Genomic DNA, 18,930 nt, shown 5'->3' on the forward strand with positions numbered 1-18,930 from the left:
AGAGGGCTGGCACTGCCCTGACACTGCAGGAGCAGCTGCTGCTCCCCAGGCTGGCTGGGCTGGAGCTGGAGCTTTCCTCGGAGCAGGTACAGTTGGCACTGGCACTGGGGAGGGCCCTTGGTGTGCCAGCCCGGGCTGGGTGAGGGAGCTGAGCAGTCCCTATCAGCACACACAGCAGGGAGGAGCACAGTGCTGCTGTCCCTGCAGGGCAGCCCTGCCTGCACAGCCCAGGCTGCACAGGCTGCAGCAGTGCAGGGACAGCAGCAGGGCTGCACTGACCCTGCTGGCTCAGCAGCAGCCTGGGCTTTGCCTCCCAGTGCTGCTGTGGGTGCTGGTGCTAGCACTCAGCAACCTCCCCTGCTCTGCTGGAGCTCTTTCCACGCTGTGTGTTTAAGGCTTTTTCTCCTCAGGGTCCCGGGCTGTGTGTCCTCACCACTCAGAGCAGGACAGCTCTGCTGCAGGAGCTGCTGTGGGGACTCACAGGGTGCAGGGTGAAAAGCACACGTTGCCACAGGGAGTCACTGTACAGGTGTTGTGTGTGCTCGAGCAGAAGTGGTTTTCCCTTGACAGTTTTTCCCCCTACCCAAAATGGAAGAAAATCCATCCTGATCTCCAGGCAGCATGGGAAGCAGCATGCAGGACACGGCAGCAGAGGAGAGAGGAAGGCAGAGAGAGATCTGGACTTTCCTGGTGAGTACTCAGTGGGATTGGACCTAAGAAAGCAAAAGGAGACCACAGGCAAAGGTGCTGACAGGCCAAAGAAGAAAGCTGACACAAGTTCCCTGCCTTAGATAATAGATATTACTCCCTCAAACAAACCAGATCTCCTCTGAGGTGTCCTAGGAAATCCAGAAGGGATTTAGAAAAGGTGACTTACAGCCAGTACAGCACAGGTTGGTCACTGGCTTCCTGGTAAAGGTTGATCCAGTGTGATGCCTTGTGTCTGGTAGATCTCCTTCAGAACCAGCAGAACCGTGTCCTCTGACTCCCTGCAGGAGGAGGAATGGCAGTCAGAAGGGAATGCTCCCCTGCACTGTCAGGACATCTGTGGTGCAGCAGATGCAGTGCTCTGCAGATGCAGGCAGCACCACAAGTCCCCCTCTGTGTGTCACAGACAGATCTTGTTCCCTTGACCAGCTGAGGCTTTTCTTACTATGCTGACCTAGAAACTGATGCCATTCTGCTTCCACCACACGTAAAAGTGAAGCCCTGAGCATTACCCACACTCACCAATAGCACAGGTGCCCCTGGAGTGCAAACAGATACTCGTTGAAGCTCTCTATTGGCTTCTCCTGCAGCACGTAGTCGATGCGGTTCCCTCCGTTCAGCCTCCCCACGTTGATTGGAGGGGTCTCTTCCTTCACTGCTGCTGGGGGCTCCTCTGCCTTCATGTCTGGAGCAAGAACAGCAGCGTGGTGTGTGACAATACAGCAGGGCCATGTCCTGCCTTCACTCCTCTGCAGCTCACACAGGGCAGAGGCAGCTGAAGGGCTCAGGAACAGCAGCGCAAGGGTCAGCCAGAGGAAGGGGTGGGTTTAAAACACAGTGTGGTGAGACTCCCCAGAAAACCCCTAACAGGGGAAGGCCACAGCATTTGGGGAGAGCCAGGTGCCTCCAGAGCCCAAAGGTGATCCCTTTGCTGGGCACTGTGGCTGTGGGAGCACAGGCAGCTCCCAAGGCTGCATCCCCAGCTCCCCCCTGCCCCACGCACCCCACCACCCACCTGGCTGCTTCTCAGCGCCAGCCTCTGCCTCTGCTTCGGCCTCAGTGCTGCCTGCCTCCAGGGCTGGCACTGGGGCACGGGTGAAGGACTGCCAGGCCACCCGCAGGGAGCCCAGCAGGTTGTTCTTCAGGTCCACGCTCATGCGAGTCAGCCCTTCCTTCAGCTCTGCAAGGCAGGAGGGGGGTGGCTGTGGGGCTGGGGGCTGCAGCAGCAGCCCTGGGCAGGGGGGCAGGCGCTGCCTGTGCCATACCAAGGTGCATCCTCTTCCTGCCCTTGTGGTGGGGCAGCAGCATGGGCTCGAACTCCAGCTCCGGGACGATCATGGGCTCGATCCGGTACGCCACGGGGTCAAACTGCACGCGAGAGGGGACAGTGGCCAGGGCTCGTGCTCAGCGTGCCCCACCCGGGACAGCTCGGGCTCTTATACCTACGGGGTGGAAGATGTTGAAGAAGCCCTTGCAGGTGGGCAGGCTGTAGTTGGGGTCGATGCGCTTCACTCCTCGCACGGTGAGGAACATCCCGATGGGAGAGCCGAAGGCGAAGAAGATGCTGGGCCTGTAGTTCAGCTGGGGGTAGTTTGCTGACACCTGGGAGAGGGGAATGCTCAGAGCTGCTCCTGACCTCCGTGCTGCTGTTGTGAGGGCGTTGTGGGTGCAGCCAGAGCTCAGCTTTACCTGTCCCAAGCCCACGTCCCTGTAGGGGCAGTTCCTGACATCCTCTGAGCTGTCCCCGTGCTGGGACTGGCTGGGCTTGGATCCACGCTCACTGTGCCTGGGAGCTGCTGAGCTCTGATCCTGCAGCAGCACAAAGCGGTCCTTGTGTCAGAGGGATGGAATGGGATGGGATGTGATGGCATGAGCACAAGCCATGCAGAAAACAAACCTTCATCTCTGTCCTGGAGCTGATGTAATGGAGTATTTTCATTCTGGGCCCTAAGGGAATTCCCATTTCTTTAAGGTTTTGCTCTGTGCACAAGAACTGGAAAATAAGGAAGGCGGGTGTTAGTCCAGGAGCAGAGGTGTGGTGAGGTGTCTGTTTCTGATGAGATTGTGTTCTTCCTCAGAGATGTTTCATGTGTGACTCAGTACCAGAAGATGTGCAGTGGTGGGATGATGGGGAAGAAAAGCAAAGAAGAGCCACAAGAGCCAGGTAAACAGGAGAACTCCTCACCAGTGCTTGCCTGTCCATTTTCTCCTTCTCAAAAACATCACAATACTCAGACAGCTCCAGCTGCTTCAGGATTTCTTTTACTTCCTCAATGCCTCCCGTGCTTGAGGCTGTCCTGGAGCCCTGTGAACAGGTCCAGAAGGGATCAGCTTTGTGCTCACCAGTTTGCTGCTGTGCTTGCTGTGCTCTCTCTCCCATCCCCACAGCTGCAGCAGGGAGGGGTCAGTGCCTCCCATACCTGTGCACAGTGCTCGTCCTCCTCGGGATCAGCCTTCTGGTTCGTCAGGAGATCAAACAAAATGAGTGACCCTAGAACCAGGCATGGGCAGAGCATCAGCACCTGGAGGGGAAGAGCCTGAGCCACCTCCTTTTTGGGATGGCAGAGCTGCACCCTGGACTTATTTACAGGCAAACAGTGACAAGGGACAATGGCTTTAAACTGACAGAGGTCAGGAAGAAATTATCTACTCAGTGGTGAAGCACTGGCACAGGCTGCCCAGAGAAGCTGTGCACTGCTGGGAGCTGGGACAGGGCTTGGAGCAGCCTGGCCTAGGGGAAGGTGTCCCTTTAACCCAGAGCACTGTGGTGTGCCCTCCCTGCTGCCCTGGCACGAGTGTCCCCTCCCTGCTCACCCAGGCTGTGCCCCGCGATGGACACCCCGCCCTTGAACTGCGGGTTCCTCTGCAGGAAGAGCTGGTGCAGGCGGTTCATCTCCGAGGCCACCGTGTCCACGATGGTCTGGCAATAGGTGGAGCTGTTGTAGAAGAACACGTCCAGGATGGTGTCGTTGATGAAGTGACGCAGGCGGTTGATGCTGGGCAGCGTGATCCGCTCCAGGTCACTGCGGGGAAAGGGCACAGGGGCTGCAGCTGGGGAGCCAGGACCCCACCCTGCTCCAAAGGGTAAGTTCAGAGCAGGACTGGCACAGTCTCCAAGGAGGTATGTTGTAATCCAGACCCTCGGCTCATGCCCAGACTGAAGGCAAAGCACAGCCTGTGCTCTTACATTCTGAAAATAAAGAGCCTGGGCTGCTCCCCGCCCTTGCTGGGCTCCTGCTGCACTGCAGGAACTGGGCACTCAGTTCTCAGAGGCCTTCAGCAAGGTGTGGATGTCCAGAGTGCTGAGATCAGCCAGGAAAGGCAGATCTGTGCTCCCAGGATGATGGGAGCAGGTGCCTGCTGTGTGCTGCAGAATGGGGAGGTGCCCTGGGGGTCCCTGTCTGTCCTGCTCACCCCCACCCTAAAAACTCACAGCTTTCCCTTTGACTTTCCAACAGAAGAAGTGAAATGTCCAGCCTGGAGGGTCCTTGTCACCCCAGCCCTGGGGGCAGGGGCTGTGGGACACTTACACGTCCACGCCCGTGGAGTGCAGGGAGCTGTGCCAGTTCACAGGCAGGAACTCCACCCGGCCAACCTGCTGCTGCTCCTGGGCCTTCCTGAAGTGGGACTGCAGCATGCTGAGGGACACGTTCCTGAAATCATTCACTGCAAAACACAACAACTCCTGTGGAGATCCACCCGGCTCCGGGGCCAGCCCGTGGCACCAACACCACTTAATACGATGAAAGATCATTACGGGGAAATCCCACCAGGGTCTTTAATCTGCTGCTGCTCCCCTAAGTCCCTGAATCTTTAACTGCAGATCAGGGGAGGCTCCATGTCCTGCCACGTGTGTGGATTTCACTGCCCCATCTGTACCTCCTTCACAGGGGCTGGGCTTTAGTGTGGCACTCAGGATAAGGCACTTTTAGAAGTTTATAAAAAATATCTGTGTTGTGACGCAGAACTGATGAACAGCAGTTGCCTAAACCCTTCAGAAGGTGGGATTTGGTGGCTCAGCGAGCATTCCATTCACACTGCCCACAGTCAGCAGTTTGGCCCTGCAGCCTGCCCGTGTGTGGGGATGCTCTGAGGCCCCGTGGCAGCGTTTCCCAGTCCCAGGATGAACTAGGAGGGTTCTCAGCCCTGAGAGGGTTCCTGGCTCTGGGAGGGTTCCCAGCTCTGGGAGGGTTCCCAGCCCCAGGAGGGTTCCCAGCTCCAGGAAGGTTCCCAGCTCTGGGAGGGTTCCCAGCTCCAGGAGGGTTCCTGGCTCTGGGAGGGTTCCCAGCTCTGGGAGGGTTCCCAGCTCCAAGAGGGTTCCCAGCTCCAGGAGGTTCCCAGCTCTGGGAGGGTTCCCAGCCCTGGGAGGGTTCCCAGCTCCAGGAGGGTTCCCAGCTCCAGGAGGGTTCCCAGCCCTGGGAGGGTTCCCAGCTCTAGGAGGGTTCCCAGCCCTGGGAGGGTTCCCAGCTCCAGGAGGGTTCCCAGCTCCAGGAGGTTCCCAGCTCCAGGAGGGTTCCCAGCTCTAGGAGGGTTCCCAGCTCCAGGAGGGTTCCCAGCTCTAGGAGGTTCCCATCCCCAGGAGGGTTCCCAGCTCTAGGAGGGTTCCCATCCCCAGGAGGGTTCCCAGCTCCAGGAGGGTTCCCAGCTCTAGGAGGTTCCCATCCCCAGGAGGGTTCCCAGCCCCAGGAGGGTTCCCATCCCCAGGAGGGTTCCCAGCTCTGGGAGGGTTCCCAGCTCTAGGACGGTTCCCAGCCCCAGGAGGTTCCCAGCTCTGGGAGGGTTCCCAGTCTCAGGAGGGTTCCCAGCTCCAGGAGGTTCCCAGCTCTAGGAGGGTTCCCAGCTCTAGGAGGGTTCCCAGCCCTGGGAGGGTTCCTGGCTCTGGGAGGGTTCCAGTCCCAGGAGGTTCCCAGCCCCAGGAGGGCTCCCAGCTCCAAGAGGGTTCTCAGCCCCAGGAGGGTTCCCAGCCCCAGGAGGGTTCTCAGCCCCAGGAGGGTTCCCAGCTCTAGGAGGTTCCCAGCTCCAGGAGGTTCCCAGCCCTAGAAGGCTCCCAGCCCTGGAAGGTTCCCAGCCCTGCACCTACCGCACTGCACGATGCTGCGGAAGCGGATGTCGCAGGCGGGGCCGATCCCGTGCACCACAAACACCAGGTGGTCGATCTGCAGAGGCTCTCCTGAGGAGGGGAGGGAGCTCAGGGCACGGGACACAGTGCCCAGCAGGGAAAGGAGCTGCTGTGCAGCACTGGAGCCTCCCACCCTCCCCTCAGCCCACGGGAACCCTTGTTGGTGCCTGGACTGACACCTCAGGGGTGCTGGGATTTCTCACATTTCTCTCATTCCTGCTAAATTCAGCTGCCTGCCCTGGGATGGATCTGGACCAAGAGGACAGCAGAGGAAGGGGACATGGCTTGTCCCCCCTGCTCTTCACCCCTGCCCAGCCGTGGGGATCGCTCAGCACAGGGAGCTGCAGGACCAGGAGGTCTCAGTGCAGCCGCCCCACGCCCAGCCCCATCTCCCAGGTAGGTCCCAGGTGGAGTCAGGGCTCGTTCTCTACTTCCCACACACCTCAGTTTGCATACGTGCCTTCCTGAGGGCAGGCACCCAAGGGAAATGGAGAAACTGCCTGATGTCCTCATGGGGACAAGTCCTGAGTGGGACTGGGGACAGAGCTGACACTTGGCTGCAGAGATGGGCACAGCACGTAGGGAAGTGATAAACCACTGTGTGCCTGGCAGGGCAAGGAACTCTCCTCCTGTCTAAATGGAGAGCCCAGGGGTCACTCCAGGCACTGCAGAGCTCCCAGCAGCTCTGTCCCTGTGCAGGAGCTGGAAGCTCACCACCCTGCCCCTGGATCTGCAGCCCTGCACACTCACTGATGCTGCAGTGAACTCACTGGGGCTGGGGGAGGTTTCTGAAACAGTCTGGATCCTTTTGGCACAAAATGTTTTGACATGCACTTCACTCCAAGGATCCTGGGAGCTTCTGCCAGTCCCTTTGAGTGCTCAGGGTGGAAAACTCCACAGGGTTTTGGACAGGGGAGGGATAAGCAAGCTCACCGTTGGGGATCTCGACAGCGATGTTCTCCACTCCTCTCTTCACAGTCCGGGGCCGACCTTGCTCCGTGGGGGTGGAGACCCAATCGTCAGAGCTGGCAACGGGATGGTAGTGAACCATCAGCTTGGGAACAAGAAGAGCCTGTCAGTGACCCAGGAGCAGAGACAGCCCCAGCAGCTGCCGGGTGACACAGGCTGGTACCACACCGTGCTGGGCCGAGCCCTTTGCCCAAAGAGGTGCTGAAAAGAAACGTGAAGCTGTTGGCAGACTCAGCTGCCACTGCCCTCTCCTCTGGTGCAGACAGGTGAGTGGAATTGGGACAGACCCATTTAAAGGGAACAGCACACAGAGACCCAAAAAGGGGATGTGCTCACTGGGCACCACAGAGATCGCCAGGCCCTGCTCACCTTTGGGTTGTGCAGGATAATGACTTCTCTGTTGGGGGACTCCAGCTTCTTCTTCCACTCACCCAGCGTCACTGCTATCATGTAAGCTTCCTACAGAAGAGAACACCCTCTGTGAGTCAGCTGGAAGTGTGCCCATCAGTCCCCAACCTCTTGCAACATTCCCAACCCAGTTTTCAGAATCTCTTATCAACACTTTGCAAAAGCAGCAGAGAAATCAGCTGGAGGAGCAGCAGGGTCATCCCAGGATCACCTGCTGGGAGTGTTTAAGAACTCCCCACTTTGACAGCAGCATAATCAGACTTCCCCATCAACCTAGAACTGGTTTTGGTACGTCAGAAGAGAGATTATTGCAAAGATGGGTATTTTTATAGGTCTCTCTGTACATCTCTATATTTGCATCACCCCAAAGGAAAGCCTGGCACTTTAAGGTGTTGTGGAAGGATGCATTGAGGGCAGAGGAAGGGGAAGCCAGGCAGTGCTCACAGTTACATCAATCAGCACAGGAACGCCGTGCCAAAGCCTCTTTGGAGTTCATGTCCTCAGGCCTGACTGGTGCCCTTGTTTGGGGTTTGGGACATCAGAGACAGTGACGAGGAGAAGCTGGGATGAAAACCAAGGGAAAGGTGTGTTTACCTCCAGTTCCTCACTGAAGGACTCCGAGTAAGGAATGAACTTATTGTCCTTGTCCTTGTAAAACCAGGTGCAGCGCCGCACTTCGGACACCTCCTCCTCCCAGTACACGGCCACGCGCCGCCGCGCCCGCAGGTGCACGTCGTACCTGCCCCCCGACGTGGGCACAACCACGTCATCCTGGGCCTTCCCTGCACAACCGAGGCTGCAGTTAATCACAGGAGCCTGAACAGACAGAGACTCAAGGCTGGAGCAGCTCAGAGCCACGGCAGCAGATGCCAACGTCCTCTGTACCCAAGTTCAGGGAGCGGTGTCGGGACATCTGGGCGAGGCTTCTCCCAGAGGCACAAGGTGAGATGGAAATATTACACTACACTGTCCTCCTCTCTAGCTCAGGCACGTGTTTACATGGCCTCTGCCTGCCCTGCCTGGAGGGTAAAAATGAAACTGTGGCCGTGGGAAGTGCATTGTAACAGTGGGGTGCACCAGGGTCTCCTGCGCCCAAGCTCTAAAAGAGAGAACTCTACAGACCCCAATACAGACCTCAAACAGAATTTCACTGCCTTTTGGGTCTGCCTGTGGGCTGGGCTGGTGGCACAGCACCCCGTGCCAGGCTGGGCCAGGCAGCAGCACAGCCTCTAATCCGAAACTTCCTGGGCGAGGGAGGACAGGATTCAGACCTTGGGCAATCGGGGCTCTGCCTGTGGCAGCAGCAGGTGGCACAGATGGGGACATTCGGCACTCAAGGGCCTCAGCACGGGGCTTGGAGCTGACCTCCCATCCTTGCTCCCACAGCAGGCACAGCTCCACGCTGTGGGGACTCTCCCAGCGGAATCCCTGCCATCCTGGCAGCGTTCTCTCAGCCTCACCAGAGGATGCTTCACAGTAAGATTATATATAATTTAGAGCAGCATCAGCTGAATGGGGTCAGACCATTTGATGCATCACAACAGCTCAGTTACTGGGAGCAAATTTAAAACTCCTCGAGGGAAAATCCAGCATCCCAGGTGTCAGCTTTGGATGCACGCAGGGAATTTTTCCCTGCTACCCGAGCACACACCTGATGCTCCCACAGTGGGTGGTTCAGGAGCAGGGCCGAGGGATGCGGACCCGCAGGGCGGTGCCGGGGCTGGAGTGGGGATGCTGCGGGACCCCCGGCCCGCGGGGATGTGCTGTCCCCGGCCCGCGGGGATGCGCTGCCCCCGGCCCGGCCCCTAGGGATGCTGCAGGACCCCGGCCCGCGGGGATGCGCTGTCCCCGGCCCCCAGGGATGCTGCAGGACCCCGGCCCGTGGGGATGCTGCAGGACCCCGGCCCGAGGGGATGCGCTGTCCCCGGCCCGCGGGGATGCGCTGCTCCCCGCCCCAGGGATGCTGCAGGACCCCGGCCCGAGGGGATGCTGCAGGACCCCAGCCCGTGGGGATGCGCTGCCCCCGGCCCCCAGGGATGCTGCAGGACCCCGGCCCGCAGGGATGCTGCAGGACCCCGACCCGTGGGGATGCGCTGCCCCCGGCCCCAGGGATGCTGCAGGACCCCCGGCCCGCAGGGATGCGCTGCCCCCCGCCCGCCCCAGCCCTACCTGCGCCGTGCGCCGCCTCCAGCCGCTCCGAGTCCTGCGCGCTGAACGGGACCCAGCGCTCCCGCGTGTCCGTGACCTTGCAGTAGAACCAGTGCGGCACCACCGCCTCGTACCGCCCGCCGGGCTCCGCGTCCACCGGCTCGGCGGCGCCCGGGGGCGGCCGCGGCGGCTCCTGCGCGGCCATGGGGCTGCAGCGGCGGCAGCGCCGGCCCCGCCGCTCCGGGGGCTCCGCGGGTCGCGCCCTGCGCGGGGAACGCGGCCCCGAGCGGCCCCGAGCGGCCCCGAGCGGCCCCGGTGCTGCTGCGGCGGCGCGGCCCGGCCCGGGCGGCAGCGCAGGCTCCGCTCCGGCCCCGGTCCCGGTGACCGCCCAGCCCGGGGCGGTGCTGCCCGCGGCCCGCCCCTGCCGTCAGCGGGGCGGGGAGGAGCGGGGAGAGCCCGCAGTGTGTGCCCGCAGTGCCCGCGGTGCCGGACCCGGTGCCTGCCCCGATCCCTTTCCCGATTCCTGTCCACGATCCCTGTCCCGGTCCCTGTCCTGGTCCCTGTCCACGATCCCTGCCCTGATCCCTGCCCCAATCCCTGTCCCGATCCCTGTCCCGATCCCTCTCCCGGTCCCTGTCCCGTTCCCTGTCCTGGTCCCTGTCCACGATCCCTGCCCTGGTCCCTGCCCCAAATCCCTGCCCCGATCCCTGCCCTGATCCCTGCCCCGATCCCTGCCCTGATCCCTGCCCCAATCCCTGTCCCGATCCCTGTCCCGATCCCTCTCCCGGTCCCTGTCCCGTTCCCTGTCCTGGTCCCTGTCCCGTTCCCTGTCCTGGTCCCTGTCCCGGTCCCTGTCCTGATCCCTGCCCCAATCCCTGCCCCGATCCCTGTCCCGGTCCCTGCCCCGATCCCTGCCCCGATCCCTGCCCCGATCCCTGCTCCAGCCCCTTCCCGCAGCCTTTGCTCCAGCCCCTCCTCGCAGCCCTGCCATTGCTGCCCCTGCCTGTGACCCCTGCCCGAGACCTCTGCCTGTCATCCCTGACCCCTGTTCCCTCCCTGAGACCCCTGATCCCTGCCCGAGACCTTTGCCCATCATCCCTCCTGTGACCCCTGCCCCTGCTCCTGCCCCCGCCCGGGCTGGGGTCACCGCGGCCCCGAGCTGGACGCAGGGCTGGGTGCAGGGAAACACCCACCCCGGTGCCAGCTGCAGCATGGGGTGATTGCAGCACAAACCACGCGGTGCTGATTTAATGTTTGTTTTTCAGTTCCCCTGTGACACTTTTAGCCTCTGTGGAGATTGAGAAACCCTCTGTTGGAGAAGCAACGGGAAACCCCAGAGCAAGAGTTTGGTTTCTGCAGAGACAAGGCCAGCGATAAACAGAGACAGACTTTCTAATTTGGGGGTTGTGATGTGGGTGGATGCTGCAAGATAAACCAGCTGCCAGGAGCTGCTGTCCCAGTGCTCACTGTGGCACAGCAGGGACTGGTGAGGACTGAAGGGTCAGGGGTGCTCAGTTCCCAGTTCTGCAGCTGCAGAGCCTGCACAGCCGCTGCTGACACAGCTCCAGACCTCAGATCATCCAGCTGAGCTGTGACTCTCTCTGCTCCTGTGGGAAGGAGGCAGAGGCAGCAGGTAGGGATGTGGCTGCAGCAATTTCCTGAGGTGTGGGATGTGGGCCTGATCCCTGCTCCCAGCTCAGCTCAGCTTTGGGGGAAACACACAAAACCCACCCAGGTGTGCTGGAATGTCACAGGCAGCCACGCCGTCCCACAGAGCTGCAATGAGAACCTGCCATTTCAGCCCACTTCATGTTCTCTCTTTTCTCCAGGGATTTACATAACCCTCTGCCAAGGAGGCAGGAACAAGAAATATCACTCAGGAATGTGTTCCCTGGATGGGTTCAGCTGCTTTGGTCCCCCAGCACAGCCAGCCATCCCCAGCAGGCAGATGCCAGGCTGGAAGCATGGAATGGCTCGGCCTGGCTGTTCCCTGCCTGGCACAAAAGGAAGCAGCAGCTGAGCCTCTCCTGTCCCAGGACATCCAGCTCAGCCTGGACGTGGCCGGCCGTGCAGGCTGACCACACGTCATTGTGGACACATCCAACAAGCTCCAAAGGTCAGTCCCGTGCCCACAGCCCTGTCTGGGAATGTGGGAGCTGCCAGGTGCCTCCAGGACCTTGGCTGGCTGTCAGCACACACACGGTCAGGGCAGTCCCAGACCCTTCCCCAGCCACAGCTGGGGGCTCCTGCAGCATCTGCAGTGCCCGGGGGCAATGGAGCACCCTGGCACCCCAGAACAGCCTTCTCAGGTGTTCCATTCCCCCCTGACCTCAGCACTGGTACAGCAGGGCTGGAGCTTTGATCTGAGCTACAAAACCTTCCCCACCACTTCTCTTTAAAGAAAAAGAGACTTTGAGACATCTCAATTACAAAACAACATTTAAAACTTGTCAGGGTTTATTAAGGGTCACACATAACAGGGAGTTGCTGTGCAGGTGGTGACCAGGAGGCTGGAACAGGCCGAGCTGTTCCCTCCCTGGTGCTGCACAGTGGGACACAAAACTCGCAGGGTGGAGAGGGACATTGAACAGGGGATTTTGACTCAAGTAACCTGAAAATCACTTTCAAGCATCCTGCATCCGTTCTTTCCTTGACTTGCACTTCTCCCTTCCAGTGGCAGAACTGGGATTTCCAGTCTGTTCCCGTGCCCACGGGGACACCCCACGCTGGCTCTGCGCCACAGAAGAGGAACAGCACGAGTGCCATGTGCCAGCACCGTCCCTCCCTCCAGCACTCCAGTGCTGCTCCTTCAGTGCACCAAACCCAACAACCCCTATGGACACACGAGGCTTATGGCAAGGGAGCTGAAGCTGAAATTACAGGCAGTGAGGACAAGCCCAGAGTCTTGCTTGGTGGCTGCACATTGTTTAAAGACTGGCTGTGGCTGGAGGAGGCACCCAGAGACTGGGCCTGGTCTGGGGAACTCTGTACACAGCCCCACAGGGCTCCATCCTTGGCCCAGTCCTCTTCAACATCTTCATTAAATACTCTTGCTGCTCCAAACCTCTCTCCATTTGTCCTTTGCTGGGTTGTTTGTCCGGGCTGGGCTTCTGGGCTGGCTTTTGGTGGGTTTGATTTGATTTGTTGACTCAGGGCTTATTGCTATTCCAACGTCAATAGTGCGTAACAGAAAGAACTGTGATTTAACAGAACTGAAATTCTTTGGAACTTCAACAACAGGCTGTGTGTTGTGGCTCATGTGCTTTCACAACCCCTTTCTTTCCAGTTTTTCCAGTATGGCCTGAATTCTGTGGACGGACTCTTTCCTGGCCTGCCGGACACTGTCCTGGCCCCCAGTCTCAATGGAATCCAGCTCCAGCAGCAGCTTGGTCAGCATCTCCTCCAGGAGCCGGTAGGATTTATCCGTCTTTTTCCCTACAAATACATCCACCTCCTCCTCCAGCTGTTCAGCCTCCCCCATGACGTGGAGGATCCTCTGAATCTCCGGCTGCAGGGCTGCAGGATTGGTGCAGGGCTGGTCAGCGGCTTTGAAGCCCAGCTCGCGGCTCCCGGCCGGGGGCTTCCGTGGGCCGAGGTCGTAGAGCTGGGGCTGGGCACTGTACTGCACCCGGGGCTGGCACGGGGCGGGCTTGGCCATCCTGTGCTCAGTCACTGGCCCCGAGTGCCGCTGCTCCACGTCAGAATAGTAACTGTGGGGGCTGGGGCTCTGCTCAGGTCTGTCGTAGACAGAGTTCTGCAGTCGGAGGGAGAAAACATCTCTCAGCGCATTTCCCTTAAACCCAGAGGTTTCCACTCCCATCCTGCACCAAATGGTGGACAGGGCTGGGGATGCTGGGGACAGGGACCTGTGCTCTGGTTCCCATCTAAGAAAGCAGCAGCCCAGCAAGGGGCACCTGGCCAGGAGGAGTCTGAGCCCCACAACCTCCCATCAGGGCTGCCACTGCCTGGGGACCAAAACTGTGGAGTCACCTAATTCCTGATCCAACCCACAGAAAGCCTGTCAGACCCACTGCAAGACCCACCCCAGGACATCTCATCCTTCCAGCACTTTAAGGAATTTTAAAGATTTAAGTCTCGTGTGTGCAAACAGGAGCTCACCTGTCCCTGTGACTCCCAGGAGGGAGGCTGGGCAGGAGCCCCGCTGCCAGTCCAGGATGGATGTGTGTCATAGAGGCTGCTGTGTCCCGAGGCCAGGGGCCAGGCGTAACGTGGCTGCACCCCATAGACAGAGGGGGGGACCCACGAGTCCTCCAGGGCTCGGGGCTGGGGCCCCGTGACCCCTGCGCTGCCATCTCCGTACGGATACTGTGGCATCGGCATTCCTGGGGTCTGCAAGGACGGGGGAACAGGAATTACAGCCAGGATCACCCCAGCACTGCACCCCAGACAGCCCTGGGAGCTGGGCAGGGCTGCCAGGCTCTGCTCCCAGGGAACAAGGGACAGGACAAGAGCAAACAGCCCCAAGCTGTGCCAGGGGAGGGTCAGGTTGGACATCAGGAGGAATTTCTCCTGGAAAGGGCTGTAAAACATTGGAACATAAGAGGTGATGGAGTCCCCATCCCTGCAGGTGTCCAAGGAAGGACTGGACATGGCACTCAGTGCTCTGGGCTGGGTGACGAGGTGGGGGACAGGCACAGCTTGGTCTTGGTGAGATCTTCTCCAACCTCAGCGATTCTGGCATTCTGTGAAGCGGCTGCAGCTCAGGTTGGCTGCCCAATTCCTGCTTTCCCAGCCCAAAAGCTCAGGGACAGAGAACAGGGTGCCCAGCAGTTTTTTAGCAGTAAAAGCAAGCAGGACAAAGTGCTCAAGAGCTGCTTCCTCAGCCCCTCTGCTAGGAACCACCGGCGCTGGCAGGGCCCTTACCTGCGGCGGGGAGTAGCCGGGGACCTGGTGCTGCCTGCGGAGCGCGGAGCCCTCGCTGGGACACTCCGGGGGGATGAAGCTCCAGCCGGGGGCGGGCGATGGGGGCCGGTAGAGGCCCGTGGGCTCCGTGGGGTAGGGGCTGCGCGCCGGCCCCGAGCAGTAGAAACTCCGTGCCTGCGCCAGGCTGGCGTAGTGCGGGTACGGGGGGCTGTAGGCTCCGTTGGCGTAGGGAGAATCCATGGCCTGGGGACAAGAGCACAGGGAAGGAGATGGGAATGGACATGGGCAGAGGGGCTCCAGAACGAGGACTGGCCCCTCTTGCAGCGTTTACCCACGGGGTTCCTCCACCCTCCAGCTGATCTGCCCCAGTTTTCCTGGCCTAACCTGGCTGTACCAGGTCTAGCACTGAGCTTTAGCAGGTCTCGCTCAGCTGAGGACAGGAAACACTCGAGGAAAGTTCATTTCCCCGCTCATTCTCACACAGACAGGCTCTGCCAGCCCATGCTCAGCTCTTCGAGCTGCAGGTCCTGTGGCTCTGTATGGGAGGTCTGCACATCCAGGGCATGTCCGAGGGTTTACCTGGATCCATCCCATAGCTGATGAGTTGGGAACGTGAGTTTTCACCTGAGTGCAGACACTGAAGCCCAGGATTGCAGGAGCTCAGGGCAAAGCAGCGTTTTACCCTGAGCTGTACAACCTGTGTGCCGGGGTTTATGGAAGAGCCGGCCCAGCCCCGATATCCCCGAGGCTGAACCGAACCGAACCGAACCAGAGCCGTGGCTGCAGAGCTGACCCTGCTCGGGCAGGGCAAAGCCGTTCTCGGCACATGGAACGGGCACGGCGGCCCGAGCCCCGCAGATAACGGAGCCGGGAATGCCCAGCGTGGGATGGGATCCGGGAATGCCCAACCCGGGAATGCCCAACCCGGGAATGCTCAGCCCGGGAATGCCCAGCCACGGGACCGCGGCCCTCCCGCCCAGCACACCGCTCCGGGATCCCCCGCGCTCCGGGATCCCCGCGCGCTCCCGGGCCGCTGCATTCCCGGGATCCCCGCACTAACACACGAGCCCCGAAACGCCCCGCACACCCGCCCCTTTCTGCCCCGTTACACGCCCGGACGGCTCCGCGAGCAGAGCCACGAGAAACCGGCGGGCGTGGGAGGCTCCGGGCAGGGCTCGGGGCCGGGGGCGCTGCCCGCGCCCCGGGACCGCCCTGCGCGCCCGTTACCGGGGCAGGGCCGGGCTGAGCGCTGCCCGCCCGCCCCGCGGGGCCGTGCCCATCCCGCCGGGCCGTGCCCGCCCCACGCCCCCGTTACCTGCGGGGGGCGCGGGGACCCCGCGGGGTGCAGCGGGCACGGCCCGGCCGCGCGGGACTCCATGGCCGCCGCCGAGTCCCCGCCCCCTCGCGCCCCGTGCCCAATCGGCGGCCGCTTCCCGCCCGCACCGGCCAATCGGCGGCGGCCCCGCGCGCACGGCTGGCGCGGCTTAAAGCGGCAACGCCGGGTGGGACCCGCCCGGCGCGGGCGGTTCCGGGGCGGCGGCAGCGGCGGCGCATGGCGGCGCTTCCGCTGCGGGCGCGGCGGCACCATGAACTACATGCCCGGCACGGCCAGCCTGATCCAGGACATCGACAGTGAGTGCTGCGAGGGCTGCCCGTCCCCTCCGTGCCCCGCCGGTGCCGCCCCGCCGCGGGGTCTGGATTCCCGCTCCCCCGGGTCCTGCCCCGCGGCTCCCGGTGCGGCCCCCGGTTCCCGTAGCGAGCCGCCCCCCGTGGGCTCCGGCCCCGCGTGGCCGTGCCCGACCCCGCTCTCCTTTCGCAGAGAAGCACCTGGTGCTGCTGCGGGACGGGCGGACGCTCATCGGGTACCTGCGCAGCATCGACCAGTTCGGTACGGCCGGGCCGGGGCCGCGGGCACGGGAGAGCGGGATGGGGATGGGGATGGGGATGGAGCCGCGGTGCCTTTTCCCAGGGCGGTTAATCCGCCTCTGTGTGGGATCCCTCCGGACTCGGAGCTCATGGGGGTTCCTCCCACGCCTGGGATCGCGTCCAGCGCTGGAGCTCCGGCACTGCTCTTTGGGCAGAGGCAGCCGGGCGATGCTCATCCTCTGACCCGCTCCTTGCCCAGAGCTTACAGCAGGGTCACCATCATCATCTCTGCTCGGGTGGGCTCTGTGCTGTCGGTACCTGCAGGACCCGGCTCAGGGCACCCCCGGGGACACGGGGACAGCCGGCCCCGGCACCGCGCTGGGCTCTGCCCGGTGGGGCTGGGGACGCTGCTCCGCCGGAATTCACCGTGGAACGCCGCTGGTCTTCTGTCTCTCTCGTTGCTGCAGCAAACTTGGTGTTGCACCAGACTGTGGAGCGCATCCATGTGGGCAAGAAGTATGGGGACATCCCTCGGGGCATCTTCGTGGTGAGGGGCGAGAATGTGGTGCTGCTGGGGGAAATTGTAAGTGCACAGCTCCCGCTGCAGCCTGGCCCCGAGCTGGTTTGTCCGTCTGTCTGTCTGAAATATTGCTGTTCTGTTGGGCTGGAATTGGAGCTGCCTCCAGGGCCAGTTCAGGCTGAGCCTTCACAGAAATGCCAGCCTGCAGGGCAGGGGTTCCTCCTGCTGCCACAGCTCCTCTGGGTGATGGGAAGGATGGAGAAGAATGCAGAGGGAGCTGTGGGGAAGCCCCAGATCGTGTGGAGGGTGGCACTGCTGGCTGTTACCTCCCTGCTGGCTCTGCACCAGGGGACACCATCTGGGATGGGCTCAGGAGGAGCTGAGCACCCTTTGGGGTCCCCAGGAGCCCCTTGCCCGGGCTGTGCTGGGGATCCCTGCCCACATCCCCACCCCTGAGTGCTTCCAGCACCTCTGCTCTTCACCCCAACCCTTTGTGGGGCGCGCTGTGCTCCAGGGCGCTGTGCAGAGCTGGAGGGGTTGTTTCTCCTGCAGGACCTGGAGAAGGAGAGCGACACGCCTCTGCAGCAGGTGTCCATCGAGGAGATCCTGGAGGAGCAGCGGGTGGAGCAGCAGGCCAAGCAGGAGTCGGAGAAGCTGAAGGTGCAGGCGCTGAAGGAGCGGGGGCTGTCGGTGCCGCGGGCAGACACGCTGGATGAGTACTGAGGCTGCTGCAGGGAGCCAGGGCTGCTCCGTGAGCCGCCTGGGCAGGGACTCAGCTCCTTGGAAAGGCGCCTTTGATGTTCAGATTGTATTTTCCGTGGTGCTGGTAACTGTACACAAATCATGCCTTTGGTCTCCTTCTGGAGAAGGAGATGAGGAGGGCCCAGCGCAGTGGGAGTGCAAGCATTTATGTTTGGGAGGCAAATCACTGCTCCTTCAGTTTGTTTGCTTTTTCCTCCTCACATGACTCTGGGTGAGAGTTTTTCCTTGACATGTAAATAAATCCTTGATCCTGACATCGATGTTTTCCGGTATTCTGGTCCTGACAGTTCCTCCTCTCGTGCCAGCTCTTGTCCCTCCATGTGCTGTGCAGGGACAGATGGGACCCCTGGTCCAGCCATGGGCTGGGCTCACTCCAAGGGAGCGCTGGAGCCCGTGGCAAGATCCTGCTCTGGGATGGGGAGCAGACCCTGGGTACCCCTGCACCCCAACAAAGCATGTCCAGCCCCCCTGCCAGGCTGTGCCACCTCCCTGCAGCAGAGCCTGCTAATTACCAGCTGAACCCACTAATTACCTGCTGGTGGAGAGCTGCTGTACCTGGGGCACCGCAGAGCCTGGACCTCCAGCCCCTCCTCACCTCAGTCCTGGGGAGCTGTGTGGGGTTGGAGAGTCCTTTGGCCCGGGTGTGTCCCAGCCCTTGTGCAGGTAGGAGAGCCCTGGGCCTCGGGGCTGGCTTTGGGCAGCTGCCAGGTCCTGGGCGTGGGCAGGGAAGGGCAAACCTGGGCAGGGACAGTCCCTGTGCAGCCTCAGGCTGCTCCCCTGGGCAGTGGGAGTCCATGCTGGGACAGAGGAGCAGCCCAGCTCTGCTTGCTGGGGCTGAGCACAGCTGTCCTGGACAGCTGGCAGCTGTTGTGGCCAGTGCTGGCCCCTTCTCACTGGCCCAGAGACCACTTGCTTTGGGGGAAACATTTCTGCCCCATTGGGCCTGAGTGGGTGCTGTGGGTTTGGGACTAGCAAAGGTTTAAACAAGGAAATGTTATTTCTTGTTCTAACAAAATTTAATAAAAAGCATTTATGAAGCTGGCTCCTGGAAAATCTCTGGCAGGAGGGAATGGCTCTTTGGGGGCATCCTGAGGGGCAAGACACGGACCTGCTCTCGCTGCTCTTGAGCCCATTATCTTATCACAGCGTCGGGTGTGACCTCTGTGGGCTGTGGTTTGTCTGTGCTCTCCAAATAGCACCAGGGCAGCCTTGGAATGGGGGGGACACCCCCCCAGCCCTGCTGCAGCAGGAGGGACAGGGTCACCCCTCAGAGCCTCCCCTGCTGCAGCCACTGCGGTGGGGAAGGGGAAGAGGGGAATGTTCTCCAAGGTGGGGGGCTCAGGGCTCGGGGATCCCTCGAGGCCCTGGTGAATCTCCAGTGCCTTGGGGTGGCAGAATTTTGGGTTTGTACATTTTGTACATTTGTGGATGTCTGCACTTGGAGTGAATGCAAATGGAGCTGTGTGCTGACTTCGTGCAGGAGCCTGGGGGTGCCTCAGGGGGCTGGGGTGTCCCAGTTAACCAGATCCCCCGAGGGCTCTGGGTG

General features: G+C 61.3%; 3 protein-coding genes and 1 long non-coding RNA gene across 5 annotated transcripts; 2 read left to right on the forward strand and 2 right to left on the reverse strand.

Annotated features, from left to right (window-relative positions):
* Nucleotides 1-296: 296 nt before the first annotated feature.
* LOC117007734 (phospholipase DDHD2-like) lies at nucleotides 297-9,557 on the reverse strand. The gene is made up of 17 exons (XM_033081049.1): nucleotides 9,374-9,557; nucleotides 7,799-7,986; nucleotides 7,166-7,255; nucleotides 6,761-6,881; nucleotides 5,789-5,878; nucleotides 4,239-4,374; nucleotides 3,523-3,731; nucleotides 3,129-3,199; nucleotides 2,894-3,013; nucleotides 2,606-2,701; nucleotides 2,398-2,517; nucleotides 2,155-2,310; nucleotides 1,974-2,076; nucleotides 1,724-1,888; nucleotides 1,231-1,393; nucleotides 878-989; nucleotides 297-713 (listed from the first exon to the last, which is right to left on the reverse strand). Exons 1-16 carry the CDS (start codon nucleotides 9,555-9,557, stop codon nucleotides 899-901), a joined length of 2,103 nt encoding a protein of 700 aa, XP_032936940.1. The 3' UTR covers nucleotides 297-713; nucleotides 878-898.
* Nucleotides 9,558-9,788: 231 nt separating this feature from the next.
* On the forward strand, nucleotides 9,789-12,113 carry LOC117007949. Of its 2 annotated transcripts, none has more exons than XR_004420223.1 (3): nucleotides 9,789-9,847; nucleotides 10,618-11,468; nucleotides 12,027-12,113. It is a non-coding gene; the product is annotated as an uncharacterized LOC117007949 (long non-coding RNA). The 2 variants fall into 2 exon arrangements; XR_004420224.2 differs by lacking the exon at nucleotides 9,789-9,847 and having other exon boundaries at nucleotides 10,301-10,985; nucleotides 11,182-11,468.
* Nucleotides 11,792-15,619, reverse strand: LOC117007930 (BAG family molecular chaperone regulator 4-like). Its single transcript, XM_033081404.2, has 4 exons — nucleotides 15,552-15,619; nucleotides 14,237-14,479; nucleotides 13,472-13,702; nucleotides 11,792-13,106 (listed from the first exon to the last, which is right to left on the reverse strand). The coding sequence occupies exons 1-4, from the start codon at nucleotides 15,612-15,614 to the stop codon at nucleotides 12,618-12,620; spliced, it is 1,026 nt and encodes a 341-aa protein (XP_032937295.1). The 5' UTR covers nucleotides 15,615-15,619; the 3' UTR covers nucleotides 11,792-12,617.
* A 121-nt stretch (nucleotides 15,620-15,740) lies between these two features.
* Nucleotides 15,741-17,638, forward strand: LOC117007946 (U6 snRNA-associated Sm-like protein LSm1). The gene is made up of 4 exons (XM_033081425.2): nucleotides 15,741-15,868; nucleotides 16,056-16,124; nucleotides 16,570-16,685; nucleotides 17,175-17,638. Exons 1-4 carry the CDS (start codon nucleotides 15,823-15,825, stop codon nucleotides 17,343-17,345), a joined length of 402 nt encoding a protein of 133 aa, XP_032937316.1. The 5' UTR covers nucleotides 15,741-15,822; the 3' UTR covers nucleotides 17,346-17,638.
* Nucleotides 17,639-18,930: the final 1,292 nt, after the last annotated feature.

This window comes from Catharus ustulatus, chromosome 27 (genome assembly GCF_009819885.2).
Source record: "Catharus ustulatus isolate bCatUst1 chromosome 27, bCatUst1.pri.v2, whole genome shotgun sequence".
NCBI lineage: Eukaryota > Metazoa > Chordata > Aves > Passeriformes > Turdidae > Catharus > Catharus ustulatus.